Source organism: Nerophis ophidion, linkage group LG15 (assembly GCF_033978795.1).
Source record: "Nerophis ophidion isolate RoL-2023_Sa linkage group LG15, RoL_Noph_v1.0, whole genome shotgun sequence".
In the NCBI taxonomy this organism is placed as follows: domain Eukaryota; kingdom Metazoa; phylum Chordata; class Actinopteri; order Syngnathiformes; family Syngnathidae; genus Nerophis; species Nerophis ophidion.
This window is the reverse complement of record NC_084625.1, coordinates 4,620,047-4,639,495: the sequence shown is the minus strand read 5'-3', so window position 1 is coordinate 4,639,495 and position 19,449 is coordinate 4,620,047. Positions and strand designations below refer to the sequence as shown.

Here is a 19,449-nt window from a genome sequence, read left to right as displayed (position 1 = left end):
TATATATAATTATGTGTATATATGTATGTGTATATATATATACATACATATATATGATTATTTATATGTAGAGTATATACATATGTATGTCTATATTAACATATATATGTGTCTATATGTATATATATATATGCACATTTTACACACAATGGTATTTTAAAATGTTTTAATAAAAACTAAGAAATTAAAATTGGACTGGAACCTTGTTTACCTCCTTAATGTTTTGTAATCAATCAGAAATATCAAGCAGTGAAACGTGCCAAACATGCACAAATGTGGAGAGAGACTTTTGCATTCCCATCATGCATTGTAATTGTGGGTGTAATTATGTATTTTTTTATGTTGATTGGATGTTCCGTGAACAGGTGGTGTCATGTGTGACCGTGTTTGTTTTATTTCTGCACCATGACTAGGGAAGGTTGTTTGTAATGGGTCATATAAGTATATGCTGCACACCACAACTTAAAGTGTGCAGACTGCACTTGAAAGATAAGCAGAAAAACAAGTTAATTTTTTTCTTTACTCTTTTTTATTTCTCTGCAGTCCACCTTTCTCACAGAACAACCGCGACAACAATTACATGAACCTCAACTACGAATACAAAGGTGAGTGAGGGACACACACCTGCACAACACTACACACCTGCACACAACTACACACCTGCACAACACTACACACCTGCACAACACTACACACCTGCACACAACTACACACCTGCACAACACTACACACTTGCACAACACTACACACCTGCACAACACTACACACCTGCACACAACTACACACCTGCACAACACTACACACCTGCACACAACTACACACCTGCACAACACTACACACCTGCACAACACTACACACCTGCACAACACTACACACCTGCACAACACTACACACCTGCACAACACAACACACCTGCACAACACAACACACCTGCACAACACTACACACCTGCACACAACTACACACCTGCACAACACTACACACCTGCACAACACTACACACCTGCACAACACTACACACCTGCACAACACAACACACCTGCACAACACAACACACCTGCACAACACTACACACCTGCACAACACTACACACCTGCACAACACAACACACCTGCACAACACTACACACCTGCACAACACTACACACCTGCACAACACTACACACCTGCACAACACTACACACCTGCACACAACTACACACCTGCACACAACTACACACCTGCTCTACACTACACACTTTCACAACACGACACACCGCACACACACAGTAACATACTTACCACACAGACACACATCAGTGTACAGTAATAAACACACAAGTGTACAGTAACAAACAGACACACATCAGTGTAGAGTAACACACTTACCACACAGACACACATATGTGTACAGTACAGCACACACACACAAATGTAGAGTAACAAACCACACAGACACACATCAATGTACAGTAACACACACACACACAAGTGTACAGTAACAAACAGACACACATCAGTGTACAGTAACACACTTACCACACAGACACACATTAGTGTACAGCATAGCACACACACACAAATGTACAGTAACAAACCACACAGACACACATCAGTGTACAGTAATACACTTACTACACAGACACACATCAGTATACAGTAACACACTTACCACACAGACACACATCAGTGTACAGTAACACACTTACCACACAGACACACATCAGTGTACAGTAACACACTTACCACACACACACACTTCAGTGTACAGTAACACACTTACCACACAGACACACATCAGAGTAGAGTTTCACACACACACACACACACACACACACATGTACAGTAACACACTTACCACACAGACACACATCAGTATACAGTAACACACTTACCACACAGACACACATCAGTGTACAGTAACACACTTACCACACAGACACACATCAGTGTACAGTAACACACTTACCACACACACACACTTCAGTGTACAGTAACACACACAACTATACAGTGACACACTTACCACACACACACACACATTAGTGTACAGTAACACACATACACAAGTGTACGGTAACACACACACACACACATCAGTGTACAGTAACACACACACACAAGTGTACAGTAACACACTAACCACACTGACACACATCAGTGTACAGTAACACACATACACACACATTAGTGTACAGTAACACACACACAAGTGTACAGTAACACACTTACCACACACACACACATCTGTGTACAGTAACACACATACACAAGTGTACGGTAACACACATACACAAGTGTACGGTAACACACACACACACCGGTGTACAGTAACACACACACACAGTGTAAAGTAACACACACACAAGTGTACAGTAACACACTTACCACACTGACACACATCAGTGTACAGTAACACACATACACACACATTAGTGTACAGTAACACACACACAAGTGTACAGCAACACACTTACCACACTGACACACATCAGTGTACAGTAACATCCATATACACACATCAGTGTACAGTAACACACACACAAGTGTACAGTAACACACTTACCACACATCAGTGAACACACACACACACACACACACACACACACACACTTTGTTTATCAGTCGCTGCTGAGGCCATTTTTCCTCTCTTCCATTCTGTGCCCAGACAAACAGTAAATACAACTCCCGTTGCCATGGAGACGGCCACACAGAGTCGTCTGACTAAACAGCTGCTTCCAATTGCTCTCTAGTGTGTGTGTGTGTGCGTGTGTGTGTGTGTGTGTGTGTGTGCGTCATCACTGGCCCCCACCTGCTTTCAGTTATTGCTCCTCTGGGCTCAGCAGCGCTAATGCTAAGCTAGCATCACATGACCCGCTCCGACCCCCGCCGTCCGTTTCTTTTCCGACACGGACGGCAAACTTTTGTGAGGTTCAATGTGGACCCAAGTCAGCGCCTGTGTGTCCTCCTCTTAGGTCGCCACGGGAAAGGAGGAACATTCCCCCGCCAGCTGCAGCTGCCCAGTCGGAGCAAAGACTACGGAGATCGTGAGTGACGACTTTGTTGATGGCGCCAAACCTTCTGGAAGCCTGTCAATCAAGCAGTTTGCGCCTTCAAAGTCACTTTTTTTTTCAAGGAACTACAAACTGCAATTTGGCTCGAAAATTTGTGTGAATTCTGAAGTCGAACGGAAATGCTAACAGCTGGCATATTCTGGACTATAAGCCACGCCCACTACTTTTTTGAAGAAAAAATAAGTTTTCAGATATTAGTCGGATATATATACGTTGTAAAATAAGTTATTTACACAGAAATATCCTGTAAATGTTCATTTACATACCTTAATTGTGTCCAAAGGGTGTCTGTGACAGGGCAGTAAAACGGTGGATCAAACAAAACAGAAGTCACCCACTAGCTGCACAAGCTAGCTCTCCATTTAGCGATACGAACTCAATAACCCAACGGTGGCGTTTTGGTGAATTTACTGAGGAATTTGTGAAAGTGAAGCATACTAGCTAATGCTAACGTTACAACAGCACGTACAAATATGCATGAAAACAGTCCTACAGACGTCACACATGGGCCGGTTTAGGGAGTAAGAAATGTTTTTAGTCATATTGTAAAACTTAAAAACGTCGCTTGGAGCGATGAACGAAGAATCCGTACGAGTAGAAACGCTATGGATGGCTTTACTTCCTGTTCAAGGCAATAAAACAGGAAGTACGTTTTTTCCAAGCAAAACAGAAGTCATGGTCATGGACCCACTAGCTGCACAAGCTAGCTCTCCAATCAGCGAAACGAACTCAATAACCCAACGGTGGCGTTTTGGTGAATTTACTGAGGAAATTGTGAAAATGAAGCATACTAGCTAATGCTAACATTACAACAGCACGTACAAATATGCATGAAAACAGTCCTACAGACGTCACACATGGGCCGGTTTAGGGAGTAAGAATTGTTTTAGTTATATTGTAAAACTTACAAACGAAGAATCCGTACGAGTAGAAACGCTATGGATGGCTTCACTTCCTGTTCAAGGCAATAAAACAGGAAGTACATTTTTTTCAAGCAAAACAGAAGTCATGGTCATGGACCCACTAGCTGCACAAGCTAGCTCTCCAATCAGCGAAACGAACTCAATAACCCAACGGTGGCGTTTTGGTGAATTTACTCAGGAATTTGTGAAAATGAAGCATACTAGCTAATGCTAACATTACAAGAGCACGTACAAATATGCATGAAAACAGTCCTACAGACGTCACACATGGGCCGGTTTAGGGAGTAAGAATTGTTTTAGTTATATTGTAAAACTTACAAACGAAGAATCCGTACGAGTAGAAACGCTATGGACGGCTTTACTTCCTGTTCAAGGCAATAAAACAGGAAGTACATTTTTTTCAAACAAAACAGAAGTCATGGTCATGGACCCACTAGCTCCAATCAGCGAAATGAACTCAATAACTCAACGGTGGCGTTTTGGTGAATTTACTGAGGAATTTGTGAAAGTGAAGCATACTAGCTAATGCTAACGACAATAGCTTGATTACATTACGATAGCAAGTACAAATATGCATGAAAACAGTCCTACAGACGTCACACATGGGCCGGTTTAGGGAGTAAGAATTGTTTTAGTTATATTGTAAAACTTACAAACGTCATTTGGAGTGATGAACGAAGAATCCGTACGAGTAGAAACGCTATGGACGGCTTCACTTCCTGTTCAAGGCATTAAAACGAAGTACATTTTTTTGTCAACCCGCAGCATCCGCATTGAGTGGAGTCGCAGGGCGTAAAGCGTAGGAAAAAAGTAGCGTCTTGTATTCCGTAATTTATGCTAACAAAAAATAAAAGCTTGCATGCTAACACTACTATGCTAACAATACCATGCTTACAGTTAAAATACCAAAATATATGACACGAAGTTGCATGCCTGTTAAATTATCTAAAAAAAAAATTAAATAAAAAAGTTAGCATGTTAATGTTAGCATGCTACAATGCTATCTGTAACATGCGTCAAGGACCAAATTATATTACTCTGAGTTGGCTACCTGAAAGATTCATTCAAAGTGAGAACATGCACTGAGTACCAAAATACGACCTACAAAATTAGCTTTTAAGAAAGCTAACATGCTAATCTTTAGATAGCAAAATATCCAACACTAAGGTGTATAGCTGCAAATAAGCTAGCATGCTAATATTAGAATGCTAACGGTTGTCCCGTGGGCTGTTGAAAAATGAGTTGCGGACACACCTGTTTTAAAAAAAACAAAAAGTTAGCATGCCTGGGAGAGGCTAACCTTGGCTTAGCAATGATTTACATTTCCTTGTGCTAAAGCTGAAGAGCTTCCTGTCAGACAGGAAGCAGGGCATCCAGGGTAGGAGCCTCAACCCCTCACAAAATGTGCAGTGCTCTGGTAGAAATAAAATAAAATAAAAATGTTTTCTTTAAATGATAAAAATAAATATATTTAATTAAAAAAATGCGAGTTAAAAAAATATTTACCTAAATCAAAATAAACATTTGCAAGAATTACATTTGTTTTTATTAAAATAATAATTTGCAAGTAAAAAATGTTTTTCTTGAACTTAAAAAAATTGCAACTAAATTATTATTTACTTTAATTTTAAAAATATTTGCTCATAAAAATAAACTTCCATGAAAAAATATTTGCAAGTAAACATTTGATTTCATTAATTAAAAATAGATTTGCAAGTAAAAAAAATGGTTTAAAAAACTATTTGCAAGTAAAACTATATATTTTTCTTCAATTAAAAAAATGTTTTGCGAGTTAAAAAAGTGTCTTTAAATGAAAATAAAAATGTTTTCTTTAAATAATAAAAATAAATATATTTAATTTTAAAAAATGCGAGTTAAAAAAATATTTACCTAAATCAAAATAAACATTTGCAAGGATTACATTTTTTTTTCTTATAATAATAATTTGCAAGTAAAAAAGTTTTTTCTTGAACTTAAAAAAATTGCAACTAAATTATTATTTACTTTAATTAAAAAATATTTGCAAGTAAACATTTTTTTTCAATAATTAAAAAAAGATTTGTAAGTAAAAAAAATGTTTTAAAAAAACTATTTGCAAGTTAAACTATATATTTTTTCTTCAATTAAAAAAATGTTTTGCGAGTTAAAAAAGTGTCTTTAAATGAAAATAAAAATGTTTTCTTTAAATAATAAAAATAAATATATTTAATTTAAAAAATGCGGGTTAAAAAGATATTTACCTAAATCAAAATAAACATTTGCAAGAATTACATTTTTTTTATTAAAATAATAATTTGCAAGTAAAAAATTTTTTTCTTGAACTTAAAAAAATTCCAACTAAATTATTTACTTTAATTAAAAAAATATTTGCTCATAAAAATAAACTTCCATGAAAACATATTTGCAAATAAACATTTTTTATCATTAATTAAAAAAAGATTTGCAAGTAAAAAAAATGGTTTAAAAAACTATTTGCAAGTAAAACTATACATTTTTTTCTTCAATTAAAAAAATGTTTTATGAATGTTTTTAAATGAAAATAAAAATGTTTTCTTTAATAAAAAAAAAATGCAAGTTGAAAAAATTAAATCAAAATAAAATAAAATAGAATTAAATAAAATAAAATAAAGTTAAATAAAATAAATTAAGAAATAAATCAAAACCTTTTTTTTCTTTTTTTTGTCTGGCAGGTCGCAGGACACTCCCACGCAGTTTCATGCCGCAGGAAAACCTGTTCCAGCTGGTTCCTTCCAGCCGCACGCGCAGCTACAACGGAGACAGCACCTTGCAGTACAGCGAGCTGCGTCAGCGCGGGACGGCCAAATGTGAGTCTGTCTCCCACCTTCTCAACTCCTCTTTCCCCTCATCATTCTCTGACTCAATCAACAGCGCCTCTGCTGGCTGACGCCATGTACTGCACCGCTTTTACATTTATTTTCCAAAAGTTAAGTTCAAGTAGCAATGATTGTCTCACACACACCAGGTGTGCTGAAATGTGTCCTCTGGATTTGAACCATCCCCTTATTCATGCCCTGGGAGGTGAGGGGAGCAGTGAGCAGCAGCGGTGATGATATCACACACCTGTAAACACAGTGCAGGACCGCTTGTATCGCACATGACATCACACACTTGTAAACACACTGCAGGACCGCTTGCATCACGCGTGATATCGCACGCAGGTAAACATGCTGCAGGACTGCTTGTATCGCACATGATATCACAAACAAGTAAAGACGCTGTAGGACCACTTGTATCGCGCATGATATCACACACAAGTAAGCACGCCGCGGCAGGACTGCTTGCATCACGCATGATATCACACGCAAGTAAAGACGCTGTAGGACCACTTGTATCGCGCATGATATCACACACAAGTAAACACGATGCAGGACAGCTTTTATCGCACATGACATCACACACAAGTAAGCAGGAGGCAGGACTGCTTGCATCGCACATGATATCACACACAAGTAAAAAAGCTGCAGGACGGCTTGTATCGCACATGATATCACACACAAGGAAACATGCTGCAGGACTGCTTGTATCGCGCATGATATCACACACAAGTAAAAAAGCTGCAGGACTGCTTGTATCGCACATGATATCACACACAAGTAAACATGCTGCAGGACTGCTTGTATCGCGCATGATATCACACACAAGTAAACACAGTGCAGGACCGCTTTTATCGCACATGATATCACACACAAGTAAACAAGCTGCAGGACTGCTTGTATCGCGCATGATATCACACACAAGTAAGCACGCGGCAGGACTGCTTGCATCACGCATGATATCACATGCAAGTAGACATGCTGCAGGGCTGCTTGTATCGCGCATGATATCACACACAAGTAAAGACGCTGCAGGACTGCTTGCATCGCACATGATATCACACACAAGTAAAAAAGCTGCAGGACGGCTTGTATCGCACATGATATCACACACAAGGAAACATGCTGCAGGACTGCTTGTATCGCGCATGATATCACACACAAGTAAAAAAGCTGCAGGACTGCTTGTATCGCACATGATATCACACACAAGTAAACATGCTGCAGGACTGCTTGTATCGCGCATGATATCACACACAAGTAAACACAGTGCAGGACCGCTTTTATCGCACATGATATCACACACAAGTAAACAAGCTGCAGGACTGCTTGTATCGCGCATGATATCACACACAAGTAAGCACGCGGCAGGACTGCTTGCATCACGCATGATATCACATGCAAGTAGACATGCTGCAGGGCTGCTTGTATCGCGCATGATATCACACACAAGTAAAGACGCTGCAGGACCGCTTGTATCGCGCATGATATCACACACAAGTAAACATGCTGCAGGACCGCTTGTATCACACATTGCTGCAGGACCGCTTGTATCGCACATGACATCACACACAAGTAAGCACGCGGCAGGACTGCTTGCATCACACATGATATCACACGCAAGTAAACATGCTGCAGGGCTGCTTGTATCGCGCATGATATCACACACAAGTAAAGACGCTGCAGGACCGCTTGTATCGCGCATGATATCACACGCAAGTAAACACGATGCAGGACTGCTTTTATCGCAGATGATACCACACACAAATAAAGACGCTGTAGGACCGCTTGTATCGCGCATGATATCACACACAATTAAGCACGCGGCAGGACTGCTTGCATCACGCATGATATCACACGCAAGTAGACATGCTGCAGGGCTGCTTGTATCGCGCATGATATCACACGCAAGTAAAGACGCTGCAGGACCGCTTGTATCGCGCATGATATCAATCAATCAATCAATCATCAATCAATGTTTATTTATATAGCCCCAAATCACAAATGTCTCAAAGGACTGCACAAATCATTACGACTACAACATCCTCGGAAGAACCCACAAAAGGGCAAGGAAAACTCACACCCAGTGGGCAGGGAGAATTCACATCCAGTGGGACGCCAGTGACAATGCTGACTATGAGAAACCTTGGAGAGGACCTCAGATGTGGGCAACCCCCCCCCTCTAGGGGACCGAAAGCAATGGATGTCGAGCGGGTCTAACATGATACTGTGAAAGTTCAATCCATAGTGGCTCCAAGACAGCAGTGAGAGTCCCGTCCACAGGAAACCATCTCAAGCGGATCAGCAGCGTAGAGATGTCCCCAACCGATACAGGCGAGCGGTCCATCCTGGGTCCCGACGAGCGGTCCATCCTGGGTCTCGACTCTGGACAGTCAGTACTTCATCCATGGTCATCGGACCGGACCCCCTCCACAAGGGAGGGGGGGACATAGGAGAAAGAAAAGAAGCGGCAGATCAACTGGTCTAAAAAGGAGGTCTATTTAAAGGCTAGAGTATACAAATGAGTTTTAAGATGAGACTTAAATGCTTCTACTGAGGTAGCATCTCGAACTGTTACCGGGAGGGCATTCCAGAGTACTGGAGCCCGAACGGAAAACGCTCTATAGCCCGCAGACTTATTTTGGGCTCTAGGAATCACTAATAAGCCGGAGTCTTTTGAACGCAGATTTCTTGCCGGGACATATGGTACAATACAATCTGCAAGATAGGCTGGAGCTAGACCGTGTAGTATTTTATACGTAAGTAATAAAACCTTAAAGTCACATCTTAAGTGCACAGGAAGCCAGTGCAGGTGAGCCAGTATAGGTGTATATATAGGTATATATGTATATAAGTATATACAGTATAGGTGTATATATAGGTATATATGTATATAAGTATATACAGTACAGGCGTAATATGATCAAACTTTCTTGTTCTTGTCAAAAGTCTAGCAGCCGCATTTTGTACCAACTGTAATCTTTTAATGCTAGACATGGGGAGACCCGAAAATAATACGTTACAGTAATCGAGACGAGACGTAACAAACGCATGGATAATGATCTCGGCGTCTTTAGTGGACAAAATGGAGCGAATTTTAGCGATATTACGGAGATGAAAGAAGGCCGTTTTAGTAACGCTTTTAATGTGTGACTCAAAGGAGAGAGTTGGGTCGAAGATAATACCCAGATTTTTTACAGAGTCACCTTTTTTTATTATTTGGTTGTCTCCGCCCGATTGTAGCTGAGATAGGCGCCAGCGCCCCCCGTGACCCCAAAAGGGAATAAACGGTAGAAAATGGATGGATGGATGGATGTTAAAGTTGTATTATTAAATAGAGGTCGGTGTCTAGCAGGACCGATAATCAGCATTTCCGTTTTTTTGGCATTAAGTTGCAAAAAGTTAGCGGACATCCATTGTTTAATTTCATTAAGCCACGCCTCCAGCTGACTACAATCCGGCGTGTTGGTCAGCTTTAGGGGCATGTAGAGTTGGGTGTCATCAGCATAACAGTGAAAGCTAACACCATATTTGCGTATGATGTCACCTAGCGGCAGCATGTAGATGCTGAAGAGTGCAGGGCCAAGGACCGAACCCTGGGGAACTCCACACGTTACCTTAACATAGTCCGAGGTCACATTGTTATGGGAGACACACTGCATCCTATCAGTAAGATAAGAGTTAAACCAAGACAGGGCTGAGTCTGACATACCAATTCGTGTTTTGATACGTTCTAATAAAATATTATGATCGACGGTATCGAAAGCAGCGCTAAGATCGAGGAGCACACAAGTAAAGACGCTGCAGGACCGCTTGTATCGCGCATGATATCACACGCAAGTAAACACGATGCAGGACCGCTTTTATCGCACATGATATCACACACAAGTAAATTTGCTGCAGGACCGCTTGTGTCGCACATGATATCACACATGATATCACACATGATATCACACGCAAGTAAGCACGCTGCAGGACTGCTTTTATCGCACATGATATCACACGCAAGTAAAGACGCTGCAGGACCGCTTGTATCGCGCATGATATCACACGCAAGTAAACACGATGCAGGACTGCTTTTATCGCACATGATATCACACACAATTAAATATGCTGCAGGACCGCTTGTGTCGCACATGATATCACACACAAGTAAGCACGCGGCAGGACTGCTTGCATCACGCATGATATCACACGCAAGTAAAGACGCTGCAGGACCGATTGTATCGCGCATGATATCACACAGAAGCACGCACGCGGCAGGACTGCTTGCATCGCGCATGATACCACACGCAAGTAAACACGATGCAGGACTGCTTTTATCGCAGATGATACCACACGCAAGTAAACACGATGCAGGACTGCTTTTATCGCAGATGATACCACACGCAAGTAAAGACGCTGCAGGACCGCTTTTATCGCACTTGATATCACATGCAAGTAAAGACGCTGCAGGACCGCTTGTATCGCGCATGATATCACACGCAAGTAAAGACACTGGAGGACCGCTTGTATCGCGCATGATATCACACACAAGTAAACACACTGCAGGACTGCTTTTATCGCACATGATATCACACACAAGTAAACACGCTGCAGGACTGCTTTTATCGCACATGATATCACACACAAGTAAATATGCTGCAGGACTGCTTTTATCGCACATTTCATCCCCATACTTGTCTTTTGATATGGCATTGATATCAATATGTGATCGGTACAGCTCTACTGATGAGTGTCGGTGACTAAGATGCGTGTCAGACAGCTGCTGTGTAATAAGTACAATACTTGCAGTGCAAACACTTTGTAGGACTCAACAATGATACCAGAAGTGGCAGAAAAAGAAACGTAACGGTCGATAAATAATCTACAATTATGTCCCACGCCAATCAATGATATTTTCTGCGTCAAGTATGAATGATTTGCGGCGATACTGTGAATGATGGTGTCCATGGTCTCGTGCCGGCAGCACCGCGAGCGCCGGTCAACTGGCGGCGAGGCAAGCTGCTGGGCCGCGGCGCCTTCGGGGAAGTCTACCTGTGCTACGACGCCGACACGGGCCGCGAGCTGGCCGCCAAGCAGGTGCCCTTTGACCCCGACTGCCAGGAAACCAGCAAGGTGAGCGTGAGCGAGCGGCAGGTGTGGTGGTGCGCGCCATCCTGACGCCTTTGCCTGCAGGAAGTCAACGCTCTGGAGTGCGAGATCCAGCTGCTGAAGAACCTTCGCCACGAGCGCATCGTCCAGTACTACGGTTGTCTGCGGGACTTGGACCACAGGAAGCTCACCATCTTTGTGGAGTTCATGCCCGGGGTGCGTACTCATCAGCAGTACAGGGATGATACTGATACCGACTTTTTCTTTTCTTCGATTCAAAAAGTTTTGAGGGGAAAAAATGTTTTTTTTTAATAATTAAAAAATATTTATATTTATTCAAATTAATTGAAAGTTAAAAAAATATTTACTTTAATCAAAAAAAACCATTTGCAAATACTGCTTTTTTTTAAAAATAAAATAACAATTTGCTAGTATAAAAAATATTTCTGGAATTAAAAAAAACAACTTTACTTTAATTTAAAAAAAATCTTTGCTGATAAAAAAAACTTTCATTAAAAAACATTGCAGGTAAAAAATGTTTTTTTATTAATTAAAAAAATATGTGCAAGTAAAATAGCAATTTTTCCTAATTGAAAAAAACTTGAAAGTAATACTATATTTTTTTATTCAATCAAAAACAATGTTTTTCTTTAAGTAATAAAAATATATATATATATATTTAATAAAAAAAATGCAAGTTAAAAAATATTTACTTTAATCAAAAATAACATTTGCAAGTATTGCATTTTTTTTAATTAAAACAACAATTTGCAAGTAAAAAACGTTTTTCTTGAATTTCAAAAAATTGCAACTAAATTATTATTTACTTTCATTTATACATTTTCAGATAAAATAGCAATTTTGCTTGATTAAAAAAAATGCAAGTAAAACTGTTTTTTTATTCAATTGAAAAAATGTTTTGGGGGTAAAAAATGTTTTCTTTAAATAATAATTAAAAAAAAAATATATATATATATATATATATATATTTAATAAAAAAAATGCTAGTTAAAGAAATATTTACTTTAATCAAAAAAAACATTTGCAAATATTACTTTTTTTAAATAAAAATAAAAATTTGCCAGTAAAAAAAATATTTCTTGAATTAAAAAAAAAAGCAACTAAATTATTTACTTTAATTTAAAAAAAAAAATCTTTGCTCATAAAAAAAAACTTTCATTAAAAAAAATTGCAAGGAAAAAATGTTTTTTATTATTTAAAAAAAGATTTGCAAGTAAACTAGCAATTTTTCCTAATTGAAAAAAACTTTTGAAAGTAATACTATATTTTTTTATTCAATTAAAAAAAATGTTTTGCAGGTAAAAAAAAATGTTTTTCTTTAAGTAATAAAAATATATATATATTAAATTTAAAAAATGAAAGTTACAAAAATATTTACTTTAATCAAAAAAAACATTTGCAATGTTACTTTTTTTAAATTAAAATAACAATTTGCTAGTAAAAAAATATTTCTTGAATTTAAAAAAAAAAACAACTAAATTATTTACTTTAATTTAAAAAAAAATCTTTGCTCATAAAAAAAACTTTCATTAAAAAAAATTGCAAGTAAAAAAATGTTTTTATTAATTAAAAAAAGATTTGCAAGTAAACTAGCAATTTTTCCTAATTGAAAAAAACTTGAAAGTAATACTATATTTTTTTATTCAATTAAAAAAATGTTTTGCAGGTAAAAAAAAAGTTTTTCTTTAAGTAATAAAAATATACATTTAATAAAAACAATGCAAGTTAAACAAATATTTACTTTAATCAAAAATAACATTTGCAAGTATTACAATTCTTTGGATTAAAACAACAATTTGCAAGTGAAAAATGTTTTTCTTGAATTTCAAAAAATTGCAACTAACTTATTATTTACTTTAGTTTATAAATTTGCAAGTAAAATAGCAATTTTGCTTGATTAAAAAAAAATGCAAGTAAAACTGTTTTTTTATTCAATTCAAAAAATGTTTTGGGGGTAAAAAATGTTTTTTTTTTAATAATAAAAAAAAATATATATATATATATAATTTAAAAAATGCAAGTTAAAGAAATATATACTTTAATCAAAAAAAACATTTGCAAATATTACTTTTTTTTATTCAAATAACAATTTGCTAGTAAAAAAAATATTTCTTGAATTTAAAAAAAAAAGCAACTAAATTATTTACTTCAATTTAAAAAAAAAATCTTTGCTCATAAAAAAAACTTTAATTAAAAAAAATTGCAAGGAAAAAATGTTTTTTATTAATTAAAAAAAGATTTGCAAGTATACTAGTAATTTTTCCTAATTGAAAAAAACTTTTGAAAGTGATATTATATTTTTTATTCAATTAAAAAAAATGTTTTGCTGGTAAAAAAAAAAGTTTTTCTCTAAGTAATAAAAATATATATATATTTAATAAAAAAATATTTACTTTAATCAAAAATAACATTTGCAAGTATTACAATTTTTTGGATTAAAACAACAATTTGCAAGTAAAAAATGTTTTTCTTGAATTTCCAAAAATTGCAACAAAATTATTATTTACTTTTATTCATAAATTTGCAAGTAAAATAGCAATTTTGCTTGACTAAAAAAAAAATGCAAGTAAAACTGTTTTTTTTTTTTATTCATTTCAAAAAATGCTTTGGGGGTAAAAAATGTTTTATTTAAATAATAAATATATATACATATATATATTTAATAAAAAAATGCAAGTTAAAAAAATATTTACTTTAATCAAAAAAAACTCTTGCAAGTGTTAAATTTTTTATTAAAATAACAATTTGCAAGTAAAACAACTATTTCTTGAATTTTAAAAAAATTGCAACTAAATTATTATTTACTTTCATTTTTAAAAATCTTTGCTCATCAAAAAAACTTTCATAAAAAAAAATTGCAAGTAAAAAATGTTTTTCTTTAATTAAAAAAAGATTTGCAAGTAAAATAGCAATTTTGCTTAATTGAAAAAAACATTTGCAAGTAAAACTATATTTCTTTATCCAATTAAAAGAATGTAAGTAAAAAATGTTTCCTTGAATTTCAAAAAATTGCAACTAAATTATTTACTTGAATTAAAAAAATATTTGCTCATAAAAATAAACTTTCATATAAAATATTCGCAAGAAAAAATTATTTTTCTTTAATTAAAAAAAGATTTGCAAGTAAAAAATCTGTTTTTTTAATCCCCAAAAATATTTTCAGGAATCCCTTTTTTAATTAGAATAACAATTTGCAAGTAAAAAATGTTTTTCTCGAATTGCCAAAAATTGTAACTAAATTATTTACTTTAATTATAAAAATATTTGCTCATAAAAATAAACTTTCATATAAAATATTTGCAAGTAAAACTTTTTTTTTTTAATTAAAAAAAGATTTGCAAGTAAAATAAATGTTTTTAAAAAACTATTTGCAAGTAAAACTATATTTTTTTCTTCAATTAAAAAATGTTTTGTGAGTTAGTGTTTCTATAAAAAAAAAATGTTTTATTTAATAAAAAATATTGCAAGTTAAAAAAATATATATTTTAACCAAAAAACGATTTGCAAGTATTAAAAAATATATTATTTAAAAAAATCTTGAATTCAAAAAAATTGCAAGTCAATTAATTTACTTTAATTAAAAAAATATTTGCAAGTAAAACATGTATTTCTTTAATTAAAAAAAGGATTCACAAGTTGAAAAAAAATATTTACTTTCATTAAAAACTATTTGCAAGTAAAATAGCAATTTTGCTTTATTAAAAAACAATTTGCAAGTAAAAAAAATAAATTTTCTTCAATAAAAAAAATGTTTTGCCAGTCAAAAAGTTTTTCTTTGAATAATAAAAAATAATATTTCATTTAAAAAAAAATGCAATTTGAAAAAAATATTTACTTTAATCAAAAAATCTTTTGCAAGTATTAGAATTGCTTTTAATTAAAATAATTTGCAGGTAAAACATTTTTTTCTTAAATTTAAAACAATTGCAACTAGATTATTTACTTTATTTAAAAAAATATTTTCTCATAAAAATAAACTTTCATAAAAAAACTATTTGCTAGTAAAAAATGTTTTACTTCAATTAAAAAAACTATTTGCAAGTAAAAGAGCAATTTTTCATTAATTGAAAAAACGATTTGCTAGTAAAACTATGTATTTTTTTTCAATTAAAACATGTTTGCAAGTTAAAAAAAGTGTTTCTCTAAATGAAAATAAAAATGTTTTCTTTAATAAAAAAATTGCATGTTAAAAAAATAAATAATTATTTTTAATTTTAAAAAAATTCAATATGTTAAAATGTTTTACTTTAATCAAAGATTTATTACAATTGTTTTAATTAAAATATTTTGCAAGTAAAAAAGGTTTTTCCTCAATTGAAAAAAAAATGCAACAAAATCATTATTTACTTTATTTAAAAAAAATATTTGCTCATAAAAATAAAATTTCATAAAAAAAATATTTGGAAGTAAAAAACTGTTTTGTTTTTTTTAATAAAAAATATTTGCAAGTAACAAATGTTTCACTTCAATTAAAAAAATATTTGCAAGTAAAATAGCAATTTTGCTTGATTAAAAAAACGATTTGCAAGTAAAACACAATATTTTTATTTAATTCCAAAAATGTTTAGTGGGTAAAAAATGTTTTCTTCAAATGATAAAAAAATATAAATATTTAATAAAAAACAAATTGCAAGTTAAAAAAAAAGATTTACTTTAATCAAGAAACCATTTGCAAGTATTACAATTGTTTTTAATTAAAATTAATTTGCAAGTATAAAATGTTTTTCCTAAACAAAAAAAAATTGCAACTAACTATTATTTACTTTAATTTAAAAAATATGAGCTCTTAAAAATAAACTTTCATAAAAAAATATTTGTTTTTTCTTCAATTAAAAAACTATTTGCAAATAAAATAGCAAGTTTGCTTAATTAACTAAATGATTTGCGGGAAAAAAATGTTAAAAAAAAAAAAGTTTTTCTTTTAGTAAAAAAATTGCGAGTTAAAAAATATATTTACTTCAATGAGAAAAACATTTGCAAGTATTAAAAAAGATTTACAAAAAAAATAAATTTGCTATTGATTTAAAAAAATGCAAGTAAATTGTTTGCTTTAATTAAAAAAAGATTTGCCAGTAACAAATAAACTTTAATTTAAAAAAAACAACTCAATTGGCAAGTATAAAACCATCTTTCTTCAAGTTAAAACTTTTGACAGTAAAATTAAACAGCGGCTAATGTACCTCTACAGTGTTTTAGCTACTTCTAACTTCCCTACACACCGCAGGAGGATACACTAGCTCACCGGCGTCACAAAGTAAACAAATGGGTGGATCCACACAGACATTGACTGCAACGATACCAAGCTCAAGAGGCGTGCATAATCGATACCACAATGATTAGGTTGATATTTGTTATCGTCACACTGCAGCCATGGAAAGATGCTCCCAGCCAGGTAGCGTGGGTGTGATGTCTGTAAATGTGGTGTTGTGTTCCTCAGGGCTCCATCAAGGACCAGCTGAAGGCGTACGGGGCGCTGACAGAGAAGGTGAGCAGGAGGTACAGTCGTCAGATCCTGCAAGGTGTGTCCTACCTGCACAGCAACATGATCGTGCACAGAGACATCAAAGGTACAAAGCTCCCGCCTTTTTTTATACATCTGTTATTATTGTATGTTAATATTTATACATCTATAATTATTGTATATTATTATTTATACATCTATTATTATTGTATATTATTTATACATCTATAATTATTGTATATTATTATTTATACATCTCTTATTATTGTATATTATTTATACATCTATAATTATTGTATATTATTATTTATACATCTGTAATTATTGTATATTATTATTTATACATCTATAATTATTGTATAGAATTTATACATCTATAATTATTGTATATTATTATTTATACATCTATAATTATTGTTTATTATTATTTATACATCTATAATATTGTACATAATTATTTATACATCTATTATTATCGTATATTAATACTTATACATCTATAATTGTATATTATTATTTATACATCTGTAATTATTGTATATTAATATTTATACTTCTATTATTATTGTATTTTATTATTTATACATCTATAATTATTGTATATTATTATTTATACATCTATAATTAGTGTATATTAATATTTATGCATCTATAATTATTGTATATTATTATTTATACATCTATAATTATTGTATATTATTATTTATACATCTATCATTATTTTATATTAATATTTATACATCTATTATTATTGTATTTTATTATTTATACATCGATAATTATTGTATATTATTATTTATACATCTGTAATTATTGTATATTATTATTTATACATCTATAATTGTATAGAATTTATACATCCATAATTATTGTATATTATTATTTATACATCTATAATTATTGTATATTATTATTTATACATCTATAATTGTATAGAATTTATACATCTATAATTATTGTATATTATTATTTATACATCTATAATTATTGTATATTATTATTTATACATCTATAATTATTGTATAGAATTTATACATCTATAATTATTGTATAGAATGTATACATCTATAATTATTGTATATTATTATTTATACATCTATAATATTGTACATAATTATTTATACATCTACTATTATTGTATATTAATATTTATACATCTATAATTATTGTGTATTATTATTTATACATCTATTATTGTATATTTTTGTTTATATTATTATGTATATTATTATTTATACATCTATAATTATTGTATAGAATGTATACATCTATAATTATTGTATATTATTATTTATACATCTATAATATTGTACATAATTATTTATACATCTACTATTATTGTATATTAATATTTATACATCTATAATTATTGTGTATTATTATTCATACATCTATTATTGTATATATTTTTTTATATTGTTATGTATATTATTATTTATACATCTATAATTATTGTATATTATTATTTATACATCTATTATTGTACATATTTTTTATATTATTATGTATATTATTATTTATACATCTATAATTATTATGGCTGTCATGTGACTTCCTGTTGACGGTACATGTGACTTCCTGATGGTGGTCATGTGACTTTCATGTAATGTCCTGGTGGAAGTCATGTGACTTCCTGGTGGCGATAATGTGACTTCCTGGTGGAGGTCATGTGATTTCCTGTTGGAAATCATGTAATTTCCTGTTGGAAGTCATGTGACTTCCTGGTGGAAGTCATGTGACTCCCTTTTGGAAGTGATGTGACTCCCTGGCGGAGGTCATGTGACTTTCATGTAACGTCCGGTTGGTAGTCATTTGACTTCCTGTTGAAAGTCATGTGACCTCCTGATGGAAGTCATGTGACTTCCTTTTGAACGTTGTGTGACTTCCTGATGGGGTCATGTGACTTTCATGTTACGTCTTGGTGGAAGTCATGTGAGTTCCTTTTGGAAGTCATGTGACTTCCTGGCGGAGGTCATGTGACTTTCATGTTACTTCCTGGTGGAAGTCATGTAACTTCCTGTTGGAAGTCATATGACTTCCTGGTGGAAGTGATGTAACTTCCTGA

The 19,449-nt window shown here is 33.4% G+C and overlaps 1 protein-coding gene across 1 annotated transcript in view; it reads left to right on the top strand.

The window, feature by feature from the left end:
• map3k22 (mitogen-activated protein kinase kinase kinase 22) overlaps window positions 1–19,449 on the top strand; it is a 128,158-nt gene that overhangs the window by 100,395 nt on the left and 8,314 nt on the right. Inside the window, exons 11-16 of the mRNA XM_061921267.1 lie at window positions 544–605; window positions 2,953–3,024; window positions 6,665–6,799; window positions 11,778–11,926; window positions 11,987–12,118; window positions 17,361–17,490. Of these exons, the coding sequence (XP_061777251.1) occupies window positions 544–605; window positions 2,953–3,024; window positions 6,665–6,799; window positions 11,778–11,926; window positions 11,987–12,118; window positions 17,361–17,490 (680 nt within the window). The remainder of the gene's footprint in view (window positions 1–543; window positions 606–2,952; window positions 3,025–6,664; window positions 6,800–11,777; window positions 11,927–11,986; window positions 12,119–17,360; window positions 17,491–19,449) is intronic.